The sequence below is a fragment of the Malaclemys terrapin genome, chromosome 8 (genome assembly GCF_027887155.1).
Source record: "Malaclemys terrapin pileata isolate rMalTer1 chromosome 8, rMalTer1.hap1, whole genome shotgun sequence".
Classification (NCBI taxonomy): Eukaryota; Metazoa; Chordata; order Testudines; family Emydidae; genus Malaclemys; species Malaclemys terrapin.
This window is the reverse complement of record NC_071512.1, coordinates 43,197,785-43,212,971: the sequence shown is the minus strand read 5'-3', so window position 1 is coordinate 43,212,971 and position 15,187 is coordinate 43,197,785. Positions and strand designations below refer to the sequence as shown.

The following is a 15,187-nucleotide window of genomic DNA, read 5'->3' as shown; positions in this document are numbered from 1 at the left end:
CCTTGGCTTTTAGTGTGCATGTCACAGTATAGCAAATGCACCCAATTATCACCTTAGGCTCAGCACTGCCGACATTTCTAACCCGCCCCAGCTCTCCCACCACCTTTGGCACATGTGCACCCACAAAGGCGCTAGGGGGAGCCACACAACTGAAGGGTGTCCCGCTGCTGTGAATGGGTGCTGTGTTTAGGACTTATACCTTCTCCATCACTGCTGACTCCTCCTGGGAGAACCCTTCCACGGGGAAACAGTTTCCCCGTGAATTATAATTTGGGTATTTCTGATTGCTTCTGTGCCCAAGGGCAATTTTCCTTAAAGCATGAAAAGTTCCCTGGAGGCTTTGTGCTTCTTCAAAACCTCCGCTGTTCCACTAGCTGCCCATTCCCCAGACTAAGGCAGCTGTGGCTTGATAGCATCTGGCAAAACAGAATGGAGGAAGGGAAATGCAAAGCCGAGGATGTACAAGCAGAATTGTTTCTAAATAAAACGGTGTCGTGAGCTTCTCTACGAGGCATACACAGCCTTTAAAATAATCAGTGTCTTTTGAAATAAATATTTGAAGGCATAAACCACCATTTCCTCCTGAGACCTAATGTATCTGGAATTATCCATCCACGGCTGTAAATCCCCAGTAAATCCTGGCAGGAGTTTAAAAAGCAGTTACAGAAATGGCTATATATTTTTATCTGAAACCTCAGGAGAGAACTAATCACGGCACTGATGGCAGCAAGGAACAGTCAAGGAGTGTGAGGAGGATGCTCATGCTGATGAGTGCAATGCTAAGTGCTGCCTGCAGCTCACATGGCGTGTGAGTAATTCTGAACAGTGCTTGCAAACTTTTACCAGTCACAATGGGGAGTTCCATTTGTTGTTACTCCTGGACCCTTTCATTCAGTTTCAGACAACCTGTGAAGTGTTTGCAGTGTGACATGTGCCCCTGTGAGGCATGTAAGAGACCCTCTGCAACAACTACCCTCCAGCCTAATAGGAACACAGTCAGCTGAGTATCTGGAGGCCATGTGTTCAGGTCTCCCCTTCTAATTGTTGATTGGCCATTTTACATGGAAATGATTATTTGATGGAAAATGCAGTCACTGCAAGATTTAAATTTTCTATGGGAAAATTTCAATTTTGTCAGGAAAATCAAAATGAAAGGTTTGGTTTCAGGCCAGGTCATCCTGAATCAAAACATTTCAGTGTGTGCAACTGAATCAAAATGTTTTATTTCAGGGCATTTCAACATTCATCTGTGTGCACCAGAGCTGGAGGAGTTGTTCAGATGCCTCATAGACCAATTCTCTTCTATAGGCTGGGGTCCCTGGGTCCCACAATACATTACAATCTCTCCTCTACTTAAAGCACAGTTATACATCATGGCAGTTGCATAAACATGCTATATCAGGGGAGATGTAGTCCAGCCAGGGAGCCTGACCCATAGAGGAGAATGGGGAAACCCAAACTACAAGTTCCATGAACCCTTATGGCAGCTCATGGAGGCACAAGTTGATGCTGAACCACCCCAAAATACGTTTCCACAATGGCAAACTGAAATTTTTCTGACCTTTTGTTCCAAAAGTTGATATTTTGACTTTTTGTCCCAACTCAAGATTAAACAAATTTTGAAATGTCAGTCTTTCCTGAAGCACAGAAATTCTCATTTTCAGCCAGTTCTGCCATTACCACTTGTGGCCATTCTTCCCTCTGACCAAGGCCTGTGTCCCCCATTCACCAGACAAAGCAACAGAGGTTGCCTAGATCACACTCAGCCTAGCTGGGGGTAGAACACACACCACTAATATCACAGAGCCAAGTTTTGTTTAGCCTAGTCACGCTGCCCCTGGGAACAAGTCTACCACCTTTGCAGGTGGATTTGCTGTCTGAGAGACATACAGCTGAATTGCCTGGCCAGTAGTCACACAGGATGGCATTTCAGTGCAGTGATAGTGTGTAGTGAATGAAGAAGAGGCAGCAGCAGCAAAAGCTAAGGAAATAAACTGAGACCCAGAAGAACTGGGTTTTGTCTCCTTGTAAGAGGTCCAGACTCACCCCTGCAGTGCCTCCTGCTGGTCATCCAGGGAATTAGCTCACCAGCTTCTCAAACACCCTCTGCAGGCCAGTGATCTGCCTTGTTGTCTACACTGGCCCCCATGTCCCTCCCAGGACCCCAGTGCCCCTTGCCCTGGGTGCTGCCCCCTGGCAATACCCACACACCCTAGGTCTCCCCTCCCAAGGGAACCCCCACCCACTAACCCCACCTCACGATAAGGCCACTGCCAGTCACCAACTAGCCCCCACTCTCTAGGGCAGACTGCAGTATAGGCCACTCATCATTGGCAAGGATGGGTTTGGACCTGCTGCCTTGGCCTAGCCCTGGGCTGCCCTCAGCAACCCCCAGTACCCCTTGGCCTTCTCCCAGGCCAAAGCCTGGGGCTATCCAGGCTGGGGCTATCCAGGCTGGAGCTCCCCAGCCTTTCCCCAGCCCTGCTCCACTACAGGTACCCTATGTCTAGTTCCCTGCAGCCAGGCCCTTCTCTTCCTCAAGGCAGAGAGAGACTATTGGCTCCTGGCTCCCAGCCTCTTTATACAGGCCATCTGGGCTCTGATTAGGGTGTGGCCCAGCTGCAGCCACTTCCCCCAATCAGCCAGGGTTTTACTGCCCAGCCCAAGCCCTCTGCAGGGCTTTTCCAACCCCTCAGGGCAGGAGCGGGTATCCACCCTGCTACACTCCTCTATCCCTTGTTTGCTGTGTGATGCTGGAGAAGTGGTTTCTCTGAGGTCTGTGCAGGGAAACCACCTATAAACACATGATGCAGGAGGAATGGTTTGTGGTTAAGGCATTGTCCAGCGACTCAAAAGACCAGAATTCAGGTTCTGTCTTAGCCAGTGACATACTTATTTACCTTGACAAAGTCATTTGCTGTCTGAGACCCAGTTTCTCATTCTATAAGCTATTTTGGCTCCTTGGGTGCATAACTACATATATGCTGTCATAAACATACAGCCAAGGGTAGCATAAAATCCCTCCTTTACCTCTAAGGGGTTAAGAAGCTCAAATAACCTAGTTGGCACCTGACCAAAAGGACTAATGGGGAAAGAAGATACTTTCAAATCTGGGTGGGGGGGAAGGCTTTGTTTGTTCTCTCTGTGTGTTCCCTCTGGAGACAAAGAGAGAGACCAAGCAGGTAATCCAGCTCCTATTGAAATGATACATCTAAAATTACAGAAATTTTAAGTAATAGCAAGGAAATGCGTTAGATTATCTTTTGTTTTAGCTTGTGAATTTTCCCTATGCTAAGAGGGAGGTTTATTCCTGTTTTGTAACGTTAAAGTTAAGCCTAGAGGGGAATCCTCTGTTTTAAGTCTTTTTATTACCCTGTAAAATTACCTTCCATCCTGATTTTACAGAGGTGCTTCTTTTACTTTTTTTTATAATAAAGTTCTTCTTTTAAGAACCTGATTGGTTTTTAGTGTTCTAAAACCCCAAGGGTCTGGTCTGTGCTCACCTTGTTAACCTATTTGGTTGGTATATTATTCTCAAGCCTCCCCAGGAAAGGGGGTGAAGAGGCTTGGCGGGATATTTGGGGAAGGTAGGGCTCCAAGTGGCCCTCCCTGAATGTTTGTTTAAATCACGTGGTGGTGGCAGCAATACCATCCAAGGTCAAGGAAAGGAATTTGTGCCTTGGGGACATTTTTAACCTAAGCTGGTGGAATATAAGCTTAGGCGGTCTTTCATGTGGCTTTCCACATCCGTACCCCAGAGTTCAGAGTGGGGAGGGAACCCTGACATATGCACGTGCAATTACCTGGAATTAATGGGAACAGAGAAAAGTCTGTGTCAAGTCCACTAGACAGCCAATAAATCTAGCTTCTCTATTTCTCATTCCCTCAAGCAAGAAAGAAACCAGGTTTTATTAAATCTGGGCTCTATACACATTGCCAAGTTTATTGCACTTTCCTGTGTAAAGGAGGACAGAAAAATATCTTCAGTGTCCTAAAAAACTCCCTAGGCCTGGTATCTGCCCCCCACCCCTAGTTCTCTGACACATCTGAAACCTCAATAATTTGTTCAGGCGTGTATGCTATTTATAAACCTTAAGTCACCAATCAGAGTAACTTTATATAGAAATCAAATTATCATCCAACAATTAACCAATAATCCAAAGGCTATAATATATTTTGACACGTTATTTGATAAGGACTTGTCAGGAAAGAATGGTTGATAAAATGGTTCATTTGGCAAACAGGTCAACTCATACATGGTACATGGTGCCCTCATAGTTTAGAGTCAGTATCCCTCTATTCAGCTCTATCAAAATGGTGGCGTGTGATTTCCTCAGGTCTGGATTTTGACACAGGCACAATGCACAGGTGCCTAGAACCCTGACTCCCACCCATGTGATGACATCAGAATCTCAGCTTGATTTTCTTTAAAACAAATGTGTTTCCAGCCCTTGTGGTTGTGACGAAAAGGTTAAGAACATGACCCAAGTGCAACTGATGCAGTGGTCTCTGCCTGAGTCTTCAGAGAGCCTGATACAATTGCTTTAAGAGAGGGAACAGCCCCATGTGTAACCCATGCAGTGATATCTGCCTAAGTCTGGGAAGATCAATCAGAAAGGAGGGACTGCCCCTACTGTAACCAAGGCACTAAGGCCTGCATGAGAATGCAGACATCCTACAGCAGGGGAAGCAACCAATAGTACCAAAGTGGCAGCCATCTGGCCCCCTACTCAATACCACTGATGACCATGCCTCCTGCTGCTGCAAAGGTGGGGAGGATGGAGCCTTCCTGTTGCTTGGGGGGAGAGGGAGAAAATAAAGTGAGTGGCTACACCACACCTCTGGATAGGCTGTTAACAAGGGGTATTGAACCTGGGACTTCTGGATGACCATAAGCCTTTATTGCCTGAGCTAGAAGAATCAGTTCTACTAGCCAAGTCTGTAGTAGGTTCACTAGCCTCCATCTGTGGCATTGGACCAGCAGCACTGGACATGAGTGCACGAATGTCCACTATAAATGTATGTTGCAAAGCCTGCGTCTGTTTTCTTCCAGACGCAGGCAGCTCTTGTGGGAAGTGTGCGGTGCTTATTTGCACCTCTTGGAACCATGTCAGCCTTGTGTGCAGCAGCTTGTTTTCATCTGGCACAGCCCTCCATGCAGTTGTAAGGGTGACGGCATCTTGTCTTGAAGTTTTGGGGGAGCTATCTGAGCCAACACAGAAATTAGATGTTAATGTGCAGCTCAGGCAACCACTAATGGTGCAGGTGGCCGTGTTCAGCTCTGAATCACGTGATGCGTATGCCAACTTCTTCCCCAAACTGCTGCACAGTATTTCACTGGTGCAAATACCAGCACCAGGGCCAGTCAATATAAATGCCTTCTGTTGTCAGTCGTTGGCTGCGTCTGTATTCTTTCTGTGGGCTGCCTCAGCCAGAGAGCCAACACAGCGCACTTCGATCGAACTGCCCACAAAGACCACAAGACCTGATTAGTAGCGAAGGCACCCAGCCAGGTTTATTGTTAATGAAGCACAGGCTTTCTTTCTATTACAACTCCTACCAAATTAGTACATTTGTTCAGGTAATGGCTAAGAAATAGATTCCCTAGAGACTATCGCTGAGAGTATATCCCTGGGTAGTCATCAGAGGCAATTAAGCTCTACCAGGAATTCAAATCTGCTGGTAACAAGCAGGAGACCATTAATGAGAGCAAGGAAATCATTCAACAACTGGATCAAGCCCAGACACAATCAATGAAGAGAGAGAGTTACAAAGATGGACTTTACTCACTCTAGGCAGAAAGCCTAGCAAACCATCAAAAGACTTTATGGCGATTCAAGCCTCGGCAAAAAGAAGTTTCCAGTCATCACAAATGCTGTCACATCCCAGCTAGTGGCTAATGGCAGTACACAGAACTTGGGTAAGTCTTGCAGCTGTGCAGCAAAGGTTGCTGAGGTTACAGAGGGGTGGCAGGCTCTACATCAATCAGTCCTGGTGGCACTTTTTTCAGCCAAAGAACTGGACCAGCCCATAAAGTTTATTAAAAGAGGAAAGACATCAGACCTGGATTACAGCCACATGGAGCTCCTTCATAGAATCATAGAAGATTAGGGTTGGAAGATACCTCAGGAGGTCATCTACTCCAACCCCCTGCTCAAAGCAGGACCAACACCAACTAAACTATCCCAGCCAGGGCTTTGTCAAGCTGGGTCTTAAAAACCTCTATGGATGGAGATTCCACCATCTCCCGAGGTAACCCATTCCAGTGCTTCACCACCCTCCTAGTGAAACAGTTTTTCCTAATATCCAACCTAGACCGCCTGCACTGCAACTTGAGACCATTCCTCCTTGTTCTATCATCTGCCACCACTGAGAACAGCCGAGCGCCATCCTCTTTGGAACCCCTCTTCAGGTAGTTGAAGGCTGCTATCAAATCCCGCCTCACTCTTCTCTTCTGCAGACTAAACAAGCCCAGTTCCCTCAGCCTCTCCTCGTAAGTCATGTGCCCCAGCTCCCTGATCATTTTCGTTGCCCTCTGCTGGACTCTCTCCAATTTGTCCACATCCTTTCTGTAGTGGGGGGCCCAAAACTGGATGCAATACTCCAGATGTGGCCTCACCAGTGCCGAATAGAGGGGAATAATCACTTCCCTCAATCTGCTGGCAATGCTGGTAATGCAGCCCAATATGCTGCTAGCCTTCTTGGCAACAAGGGCACACTGTTGACTCATATCCAGCTTCTCAACCACTGTAATCCCTAGGTCCTTTTCTTCTTCGCCTAGGCCCCAAAGCCAAAAGTTGCCTGCTCCGGTGTCACAACCAATTTTTCCAGGTCAACTGCATCCCACAAATCTGGTGCAGGTCAAAGGCTGTAGCCATTCCGAAATCAGGAAAACTGCTGGAAGATCCTCAGAGCTACCGACCCATCTCTCTCCTTTGTGCCACATACAAGCTTAAGGAGACCCCGATTATGACGTGTAGCAATGAGGTTATTGAACCACAACTGCCCTTTGTTCAAGCTGGCTGCAAATGAGGATGCTGTACCCAAAATCACGTTATTTGCCTAACATAAGACACTGAAGATGCCTTTGAGGTGGGCAAGTAAGTTGGCGCTGTTCTGCTGGATCTGTCACCTGCACATGACACTGTCTGGCATGTGGGGCTGCCTGCTAAATTGTTTCATACTGTTCCCTGTAAGCCCATGGTGAAGTTCATCATAGAAGTGATAAGGAATCAGAACTTTAACTTGCAAGCTGGAGACAGTCAGACAGCTTTGGCAGCTCCATCCAGCCTGAACAGAGGGAGTTATGGTTTCAGGAGAAGGAAGGCCCAGCTGTCCAGAGATGAACAGCTCCAGGCCCCCCAGCAGATGGCTCCTGCCACTACTACCCCAAACAGGGGAGAAGCCTTTCAGAGGCTATGTGGGGCTGTACTATAGGGTGTGCAGGACTGTCTGGTAAGCAGGTGGGCCGGGTGGGTGAGGAGCAGAGTGGGCAGTGCTGCAGTGCAGAGCCCATATATGGGTGTGCCCAGGGTGCCACGATGTTGTAAACTGAGCCTGGGTGACTCCTGCCCAAATGAAGATTCACTTAGACACTCAATGAATTGTCCAAGTCAAATGCTGAGTTACATGTGTATTTGTGGGCACGGCTCAGGCCCCTCTATAGCCCCCAAACCCAGCTCAACTGAAACCATCAGTCAAGTGTGGTTAGCGGCTATCATACCCCTGCCACCTGGCTAGAATGACATGATGAAGCTGTTAGCTCAAGCAGAGGCTAAATGCAAGAGATTTGATTAGAAACAGTTCCTCAGCAGAGCATCTGCAGCATCATCCTCAATATTCGTGTGTTCTGACTTGCAGTGAGCATGGGCCCTCTAGGGGAGTGTTGGAAACATCTGGTTCACAGCAGCATGCATTAGGGACAGGTTAAAAGACCGCTCTAGAAACAAGAGTTTTTCTCAAGAGAGGGATAGCTATTCTGTTAAAGACACATTGTCTGATAGCTTGGTCTCATGCTTCACCTACAACACAAGTCCTCTGCAAAAAATGAACAAAAACAAAAAGAAGAAGAGGAGGAAGGATCAGGGCAGGTTTTATTCTGCAGTCTGCTGTGTGGCACATTCACAGGGCGCACACACCTGGCCCCCAAGCTTTTTCCTTTACAACTTTCTGCTACTATTGTTTGCCAGAGATGGTGAATAATCTGATCCCCATGTGCTGTGCTCAAAACTGTTCCTCTAAACTAAGTAGAGTTGTGGTGAATGTGTGACCTCCAACTAGCTGCTGAATGAAGTGGTGAGGCTGAGTTGGTAAGTAGAACTCTCCCTTCCCAGGAGATACTGAACCAATGACTCAGGATGGGGCACTGAGATGTGGGTGGGACATATCTTCTCAGACACAAATGCTATCAACTTGTGATCAGTAAGGATCCTATTTTGCTCTGTTTACAAAGATCCTTATTTATTATTCTGAGAGCAAAAGAGGATAACCCTACACAAGAACAGGTCTAGCTTAGGGTAAAAGGAGGTTGAGGATGGAATGCTGTCAGGACCCACCCTCATTCTAGCATGGGTAATTAAGTCCTTCCTGCAGCTTCAGATAGATATGGTATTCGTTGCCAATTCCAATTCTTAAACTGGTGAGCAGTGTTGCTGTGAGCTGTTAAACAGTGGCTGTGCTTCACTACAGAGGTGGCTGCATTCCAGTATATCCCGCACAAGCATTCCAAAGCTTAATTGAGTATCATATCTGTGAAGCAACTTGAGGCCTGTGCCAAGGCATTCATGTGCTCCAGCATGGAACGAGTTACTGGGTTCTGGCCAATCAGAGGTGAGTAGAGGAGAGCTCACCCAGCAACTGCCTGAGCTGTACCTAGCATTCTCTGTGAAGTGTATATGGGGACTACTTTAACATATGCCTTTTACTGGCGCTCTCGGCAGGTAGGTGAAACATTGGTACAGTGGCTAAGAAGAGGTCAAAGGGGGTCTAGCCGTGCCTCAAGGGAGCTGATTGGCAGCACCTCACCTATCGCCTCTGAATTTAGCCCTCCCTTCCTCTCTGTAGAAGTGAATTCCCACTCAGCACATTACTTCCCATTTCATTAGCAATCCTCCCACAAGCCACAGAGAACCCAGCCTGCTGCCAGGCTGAAATTGGCCCAGGTTTCCCTGAGGAGATCCTGGATAGTCTTTCCCCAAAAGCACTGGGCAAGGTCAGTTCTTTTCCTGAAATTCCTGGATTCCAGTAGCTCAGCAGGCCGGTGCCAGAGCTCATTTTGTGTTACCATTACCTGAGGGGACTACACAACTGGAGCTCAGGGTGTCAGCATGAACCCCAGGAGTCCCAGTTGTCAGAGGAGATAGACCCAGCATGGGTTTCACTTCAGGTGGATGAGTGGTATTGTTCTCTTGGAGATGTTTTCATCCTGGTTTTTCAGTGCGTGCCAGTGAGATACGTTGGTACCAAATGATGAACTTGCTGTTGTAATATGTGATTGCATAAACCTGGGCATGCCCAAAGAGACTCTGTTGTACAGCATTACACACTACTGCCCTGACCAGGAATGGCGTCAAACAGCTCATGGAGGGCTAACACCATGAGCCATCAAGCCTGCAGGCTGGGCCAATGATTTTGATTGGCTCTCAGCTACTGTCCCAGCCCATGAACAATGGGCAAGCATGACTGGTGGCCAGGAAACAGGCCCCCTATTTAAGAGCGGAATTCTGCTCTGTGCATTGTCATAGGTAACCAGGGCTCAGCGGAGGGACTCTGCCCAGCTGGAAACACTGAAGAACCTCTGACGCACAGAAGGGCAAGATCAGACACAGGACATTGGTTCAAAGAGCTGTAACTCTTGAGAGCTTTAAATGTCTCTGTGGCTAAGAAATTCCTTTGCCAAGCCTGGGGGCCTTGCCTTCCTGCCACCTTGTATGTGAAGCAGTTAAACTAGAAGGCCAGAGTGCCTAGGTGGGCAGTGTGTAAGCGACTGGGGGATGGGGGTGATTGGGAGGTCTCTGACACTGATTTTGGGGTCTAGAGCAGCTGTGCCCCACATCCCAAGGAAGGGCATGAGCCCAGGAGTGTGCCATAGGATCCCAGAGCTAGACACATTGACTGGATTCTACCCAGACCCAAATGGCTTGGAAGCCCATGGAACCCAGCAATTAGGTCCACTTGCAGGAGACTGGTGCCCGTACAGAGGGAGACTGGGTCAGATTGTAATATCCAGCACTAGGACCGTAGGGACAAGAATGATGTAAAAGCTAAACTTCCTGTTTGCTTTGAGTTTGGCCAGGACTCTGTAACCCACTGGTGAGTGTGTGCTACAGGTTCCCCACTGTACCTGATCCACAGAGAACATGAGTTTGTTACAGCCCCACCCATGGCTGCCTGACTCTCTAGCTGTAGCCACTCACGTTTTTACCTCCAGTGTGTTGGCCAAGCTGGGGGCCACCACATATGCGGCAGTGATCTGCCCCATAGCCATCACCCAGCCCCTACTACCCTGAATGCTGATGCCCAACTGTGCTACTGGCAGAACCATGGCCTTATGTACTGTTGCCTATCAGAGGAGCGAGGGAGCCCCCTAGCTTTCCACACTGGTACAGCTCCTGAGCTGGAGCCCCTCTGCATCCAAGCGCACAGAGCCTCTGGGACAGCACTTGTCGCCCATACTTCTTTGTATGCACTGTTTGAAAGGTGGTGGTGTGTTAATTGGGATGGAATATATAGTGTTGGCATAACCCAGACCCTGCCCAGCATTAAACTGTGTTAAACAAGGTTCAGGGTTTGGTACACAAAGACCTGCTCAGTGCCATGGCAAACACCCCGTTAAACAGCCTTTTAAAACTTTTAGTAAAGATATAGAAATGAAGGGAAACCCTGAAGGCAGTGGTGGGTGGACAGCCCATCCCCTCATTATTTTGTCCACCAATTGGGCCTAATATCAGATACACCAATACTAGCTTATTGACTTTCAGTCTCACATTGTTCCTATTTACTAGGCATGAGCTTAACACGGTCCTTAAGTTATAGGCTTTTCATTTGTACCTTTTCCCATCAGCATTAACTGTCTAAGTTATTGTGACACCTTAGGACCTTCCACTCCTCCCTTCTCACAGCTAAGCTCAGAATGAGAGTAAATTGATAGGCCAGTCATCACACTGTGTTGCTGTCCGATAGAGACCAGTAGGGATTCTCTTGCACCTGAGGGCTGGGGTTCTTATAAAGAGGCTTCTAGACCTCTGCCATTTGATGCATATTTCCTATGCAAATCTATGTAACTGCACCACCCTGCTGAATAGAAAGATATTCTGCACTTCCAGAGTCACAGGCACATAAGTTCTAATATTAGTACTTATTTAAGATGTGTTTGAAGGGAAGAGGGACATTAGCCTCCCCCACACTCCAGTAGCATTGGTGAACATAGGTTTAAGGCAGCCTGAGTGTGGGGGAGTCTCAGTTACAAGCAGGGAGTCCAGCTCACAGCCTATACATCACCTCTGGAGCTGAGGGACTTCCACAAATGCAACTTTTCACCCCTGGTATCTGTGACTGGCAAGCCCTTAACCAGTGTTCTCCTTGGTCTCTTACAGATTGCAGTGAATGGTGGGCCAGAGGTGAAGGATTTAAACCCAGTGCCAGGAAGAACGAACTAGGTTCACCATGGATAATACAAATGAGATTTCTGCCGGAGGACGGGGAAAGGGGAATCCCAGCTGAGGTAGTAAAAAGCCCCTAATCTCTGACTCCTGAGCCATTCACCAGGAGGAAAGCGCCATTTCCTGAACTGCTTCGCCTTTCTTATACCCCGACTGGCTCCTGGCAGTACAGATCTGACTCACTTGCCTGATTATTTAATCTGATTTCCAGGGATCTGGAGGAAAATTTCTGGCTTGGTGCCAGGAAGTGCATTAGAGACATTGACTTGCTGCCCACAGGCCATGCAGGGACATTCTCTTCCCTCTTACTGACAACAATGGAAAACCCAGCAAAGGGGCAGAGCATTTCTTAATGTGAACTCCATGTGTTTAACCCCTGCAGAGCCCTTGGGAACAGCACTGGAGAGTGTTAGGCGATGTTGTGGAGGATCTATCTGAGGACTCAGTGAGGGACCAGCTTTGCTGCCTAAAGAGCAGAGCTACTGGATTTAAGCCTTTGGGATCAGCTGTTATGAAGGGTGACTTGGAATTCCAGGTGCATTTCTCTGCTGCAGCACCCTGATGTAAGACCCTCAAGAGCCGGTATTGTCTATTGCTTTGTCCTTTCAGGGACTTTTTATAGGGGGTTGTTCCTGGTGGCCTTGGTGCTTTGTCTATAACTGATGAGCCTCTTCACTCAGCCCATGAGCCTCCTCCCTTGAAGTGAAACAAGGAGGCGCGCGAGAGAGAGAGAGGGAGGGCAGCTCACCTCACCATGGTGCTGCCGCCACCTGACAAGCGCCACGTGTGTCTGACCACCATTGTCATCATGACCAGCATGGCCTTCATGGATGCCTACCTGGTGGAGCAGAACCAAGGGCCACGGAAGATTGGTGTCTGCATCATTGTCTTGGTGGGAGACATCTGCTTCCTCATCGTGCTGCGCTATGTGGCAGTATGGGTGGGGGCTGAGGTGAAAACAGCCAAGCGGGGCTACGCCATGATCCTGTGGTTTCTCTACATCTTTGTGCTGGAGATCAAGCTGTATTTTATATTTCAGAATTACAAAGCAGACAAGAAGAATCTGGAGACAGTGGCCAGGAAGGCTTTGACCTTGCTCCTGTCCATCTGTGTGCCAGGGCTCTACCTGGTGCTGGTGGCCTTAGACAGCATGGAGTACATACGAACCTTCAGGAAGAAGGAGGATCTGCGGGGACGCCTCTTCTGGGTGGCCCTGGATCTGCTGGATATATTAGATATTCAGGCCAATCTATGGGAGCCACATAAGACTGGGCTTCCCATCTGGGCAGAAGGGCTCATGTTCTTCTATTGTTACATACTGCTCTTGATCCTACCTTGTGTCTCTCTTAGTGAGATTAGCATGCAAGGGGAGCACATTGCTCCACAGAAAATGATGCTCTACCCTGTGCTGAGCCTGGTCACCATCAACATTGTCACCATATTCATCCGGGCCATTAACATGGTCTTGTTCCAGGACAGCAGGGTCTCCACTATCTTTATTGGCAAGAACATCATTGCTATAGCCACCAAGGCATGCACTTTCTTAGAGTATAAGAAACAGGTGAAAGAATTCCCCCAGAATGCTATTGCCCTGGAGCTCCAGCAGAACTCAATCTCTCACAATCAGACTATCCACAGTACACAGGGAATTTCTCATGAGCAGTCACCCACTAGGGAAATTCTAGATACATGACGGATCACCTCTGGACATCAGCATTGGCTTGAATTGCATTGAGGAGTGTAGGGAGGTGAGAAGCTGCTCTCCCATTGTATGGGGCATGCGTGATGGACAAGTCCCAGCAAGGAGAGCTCTCCCAGGCACAAAACACTTACCATGTTTTAATCAAACTATGGAGTGTTTCCTAGACCTCTTCATCTCAGGTATAGCCCTAGGAATTCTCCAGAATAACCAAATGAACTTGCAAAGGACCTGAACCAGCTACGCCCTCTGTTTTCCTTCCACCCACTCCTCCCCTGCCCAACCAAGTTCCCTGATGCTGAGATTTCTCTCTTTGTTCCTTAAGACTCTCACCTTTGCTCCAAGTCTGGAATGAAGATATTGTTACCAGAGTCCTTTGTATGGAATGGGCGGGAGGGGCGTTTGCACCAGTTAATCCTGTGATTATAGATGTGTCTTATTTCAAAAGGTTGTGTTTACTGTTCCCTATTTATAACTCTTCTTTGATCCTTTCTGAGAATCCCCATTGTTGGGTCTGGTTTCTTTTGGTTTGTAATCCACTGGAACAGCTCCCTTTGCTATTTGTCCCAGCAGGAACAACACAAAAAGTAGCACCCAACACAATAAACAGCTATGTCTCTCCTCTCATTCTCCTGCTACTCGGCTCAGGCTGCTGGTTGGGAAGCAGGGATATCCATCTCTGCTAGTGCACTAAGCCAACTCAGCGGGGAGCAGTATTTGACAAGCTAATGTTAATCTAATGCTGGTGTTTTATGTATCTTGTTCACTTCAAATGACTCAGCACAATATTTCTATTTTTAGAAGGATCTCTCTCTCGCTCGCTCTGGCAGTGCGAACGCTCCTGACTACAACAGATGGTGCAGTGCAGCTGCCCTGGTGAATCCAACCAGGGCCAACATGAATGGAAGCAGATGCCGATGAGAGCTAATAATAATGATGATGATGATGACGATGCATTTCACCCCAGCATCAGCGTTTATAAAGAGGGCTGCTTTCCACAGCTACTATATTTTTAAAAACAAAATATTTCCATAAACCGGAAAGAAGTGCTGCTTGAGCCACATGACCATGGGAGGGCTGGGAACCAGCACCATGTACAGATCTTCTCCCCTTTGGGCATGGCAAATGGCTCATACAAGCAGCTGTGGGGCAGCTGAATAATAAAAATAAAAACCCAGTGAGAACAAATGGATCTGTAGTTGTGTCTGTGTTTGGCGGCATGTGGAGGGCTTGTAGTACTGCAGCACTGCTGGTATCCCATCTCATTTGGGATCTCCTGAACCCACAGCACTTCCTGCCACCAGCATTCCAAGCTCCACAGCATCTTCTCTTGCTACTCCATCCTGATTCCAAAGCACATGGCTGTGCTCTCTTCTCCCCAGAGAGCATGATCATGATGCGTCTCACGGCCTCCCCCAGGTGCCATAGCTTGCTCATTCTGCTGCCTAGAGCTGGCTGAAAAATTTTTGATGGAACAGTTTTCCATCAGAAAATGATGTTTCATCGATTGCAAAATGTTTTATGGGAATGTGTTGATTCTGATGACGTTTTTCTATAGAAAAATTTCAAAATGATTGGCAGTCAAACTGAAATATTGTGCTTTGACTTTCTCATTTCATTTTGTGTTTCCCATTTTGTTCCATTCTGATTTTCTTGTTTCAGTTTGATTTTTTACATTACATTATAAAATATTAATTCTAATATTATATGGTATTTAAATATATTAAAATGAAACATTTCAGTAAGGTTATTTCAATGTTTCAGAAATGAGATTTTTTTTTTTTCAGAATTTCCATTCTGTGAAAATTTCAACTTTACATCCTGATAC

The 15,187-nt window shown here is 47.4% G+C and overlaps 1 protein-coding gene across 7 annotated transcripts in view; it reads left to right on the top strand.

Moving 5' to 3' along the window:
• LOC128842558 (transmembrane protein 121) overlaps window positions 1-14,978 on the top strand; it is a 183,877-nt gene extending 168,899 nt beyond the window's left edge. The window contains exons 2-4 of one of the 7 annotated variants that reach the window (XR_008446024.1): window positions 11,595-11,722; window positions 12,043-12,223; window positions 14,161-14,969. Coding sequence is in view for 1 of the 7 variants with exons in the window: in XM_054038658.1 (XP_053894633.1) it covers window positions 12,415-13,353 (939 nt within the window). In the remaining 6 variants the exon portion in view is untranslated. Of the gene's footprint in view, window positions 1-11,594; window positions 12,243-12,262; window positions 13,409-14,160 lie in introns of those variants that run through there. The other 6 variants (XR_008446025.1, XR_008446023.1, XR_008446022.1 and 3 more) reach the window with 6 other exon arrangements.
• The last annotated feature ends 209 nt before the right edge of the window (window positions 14,979-15,187 follow it).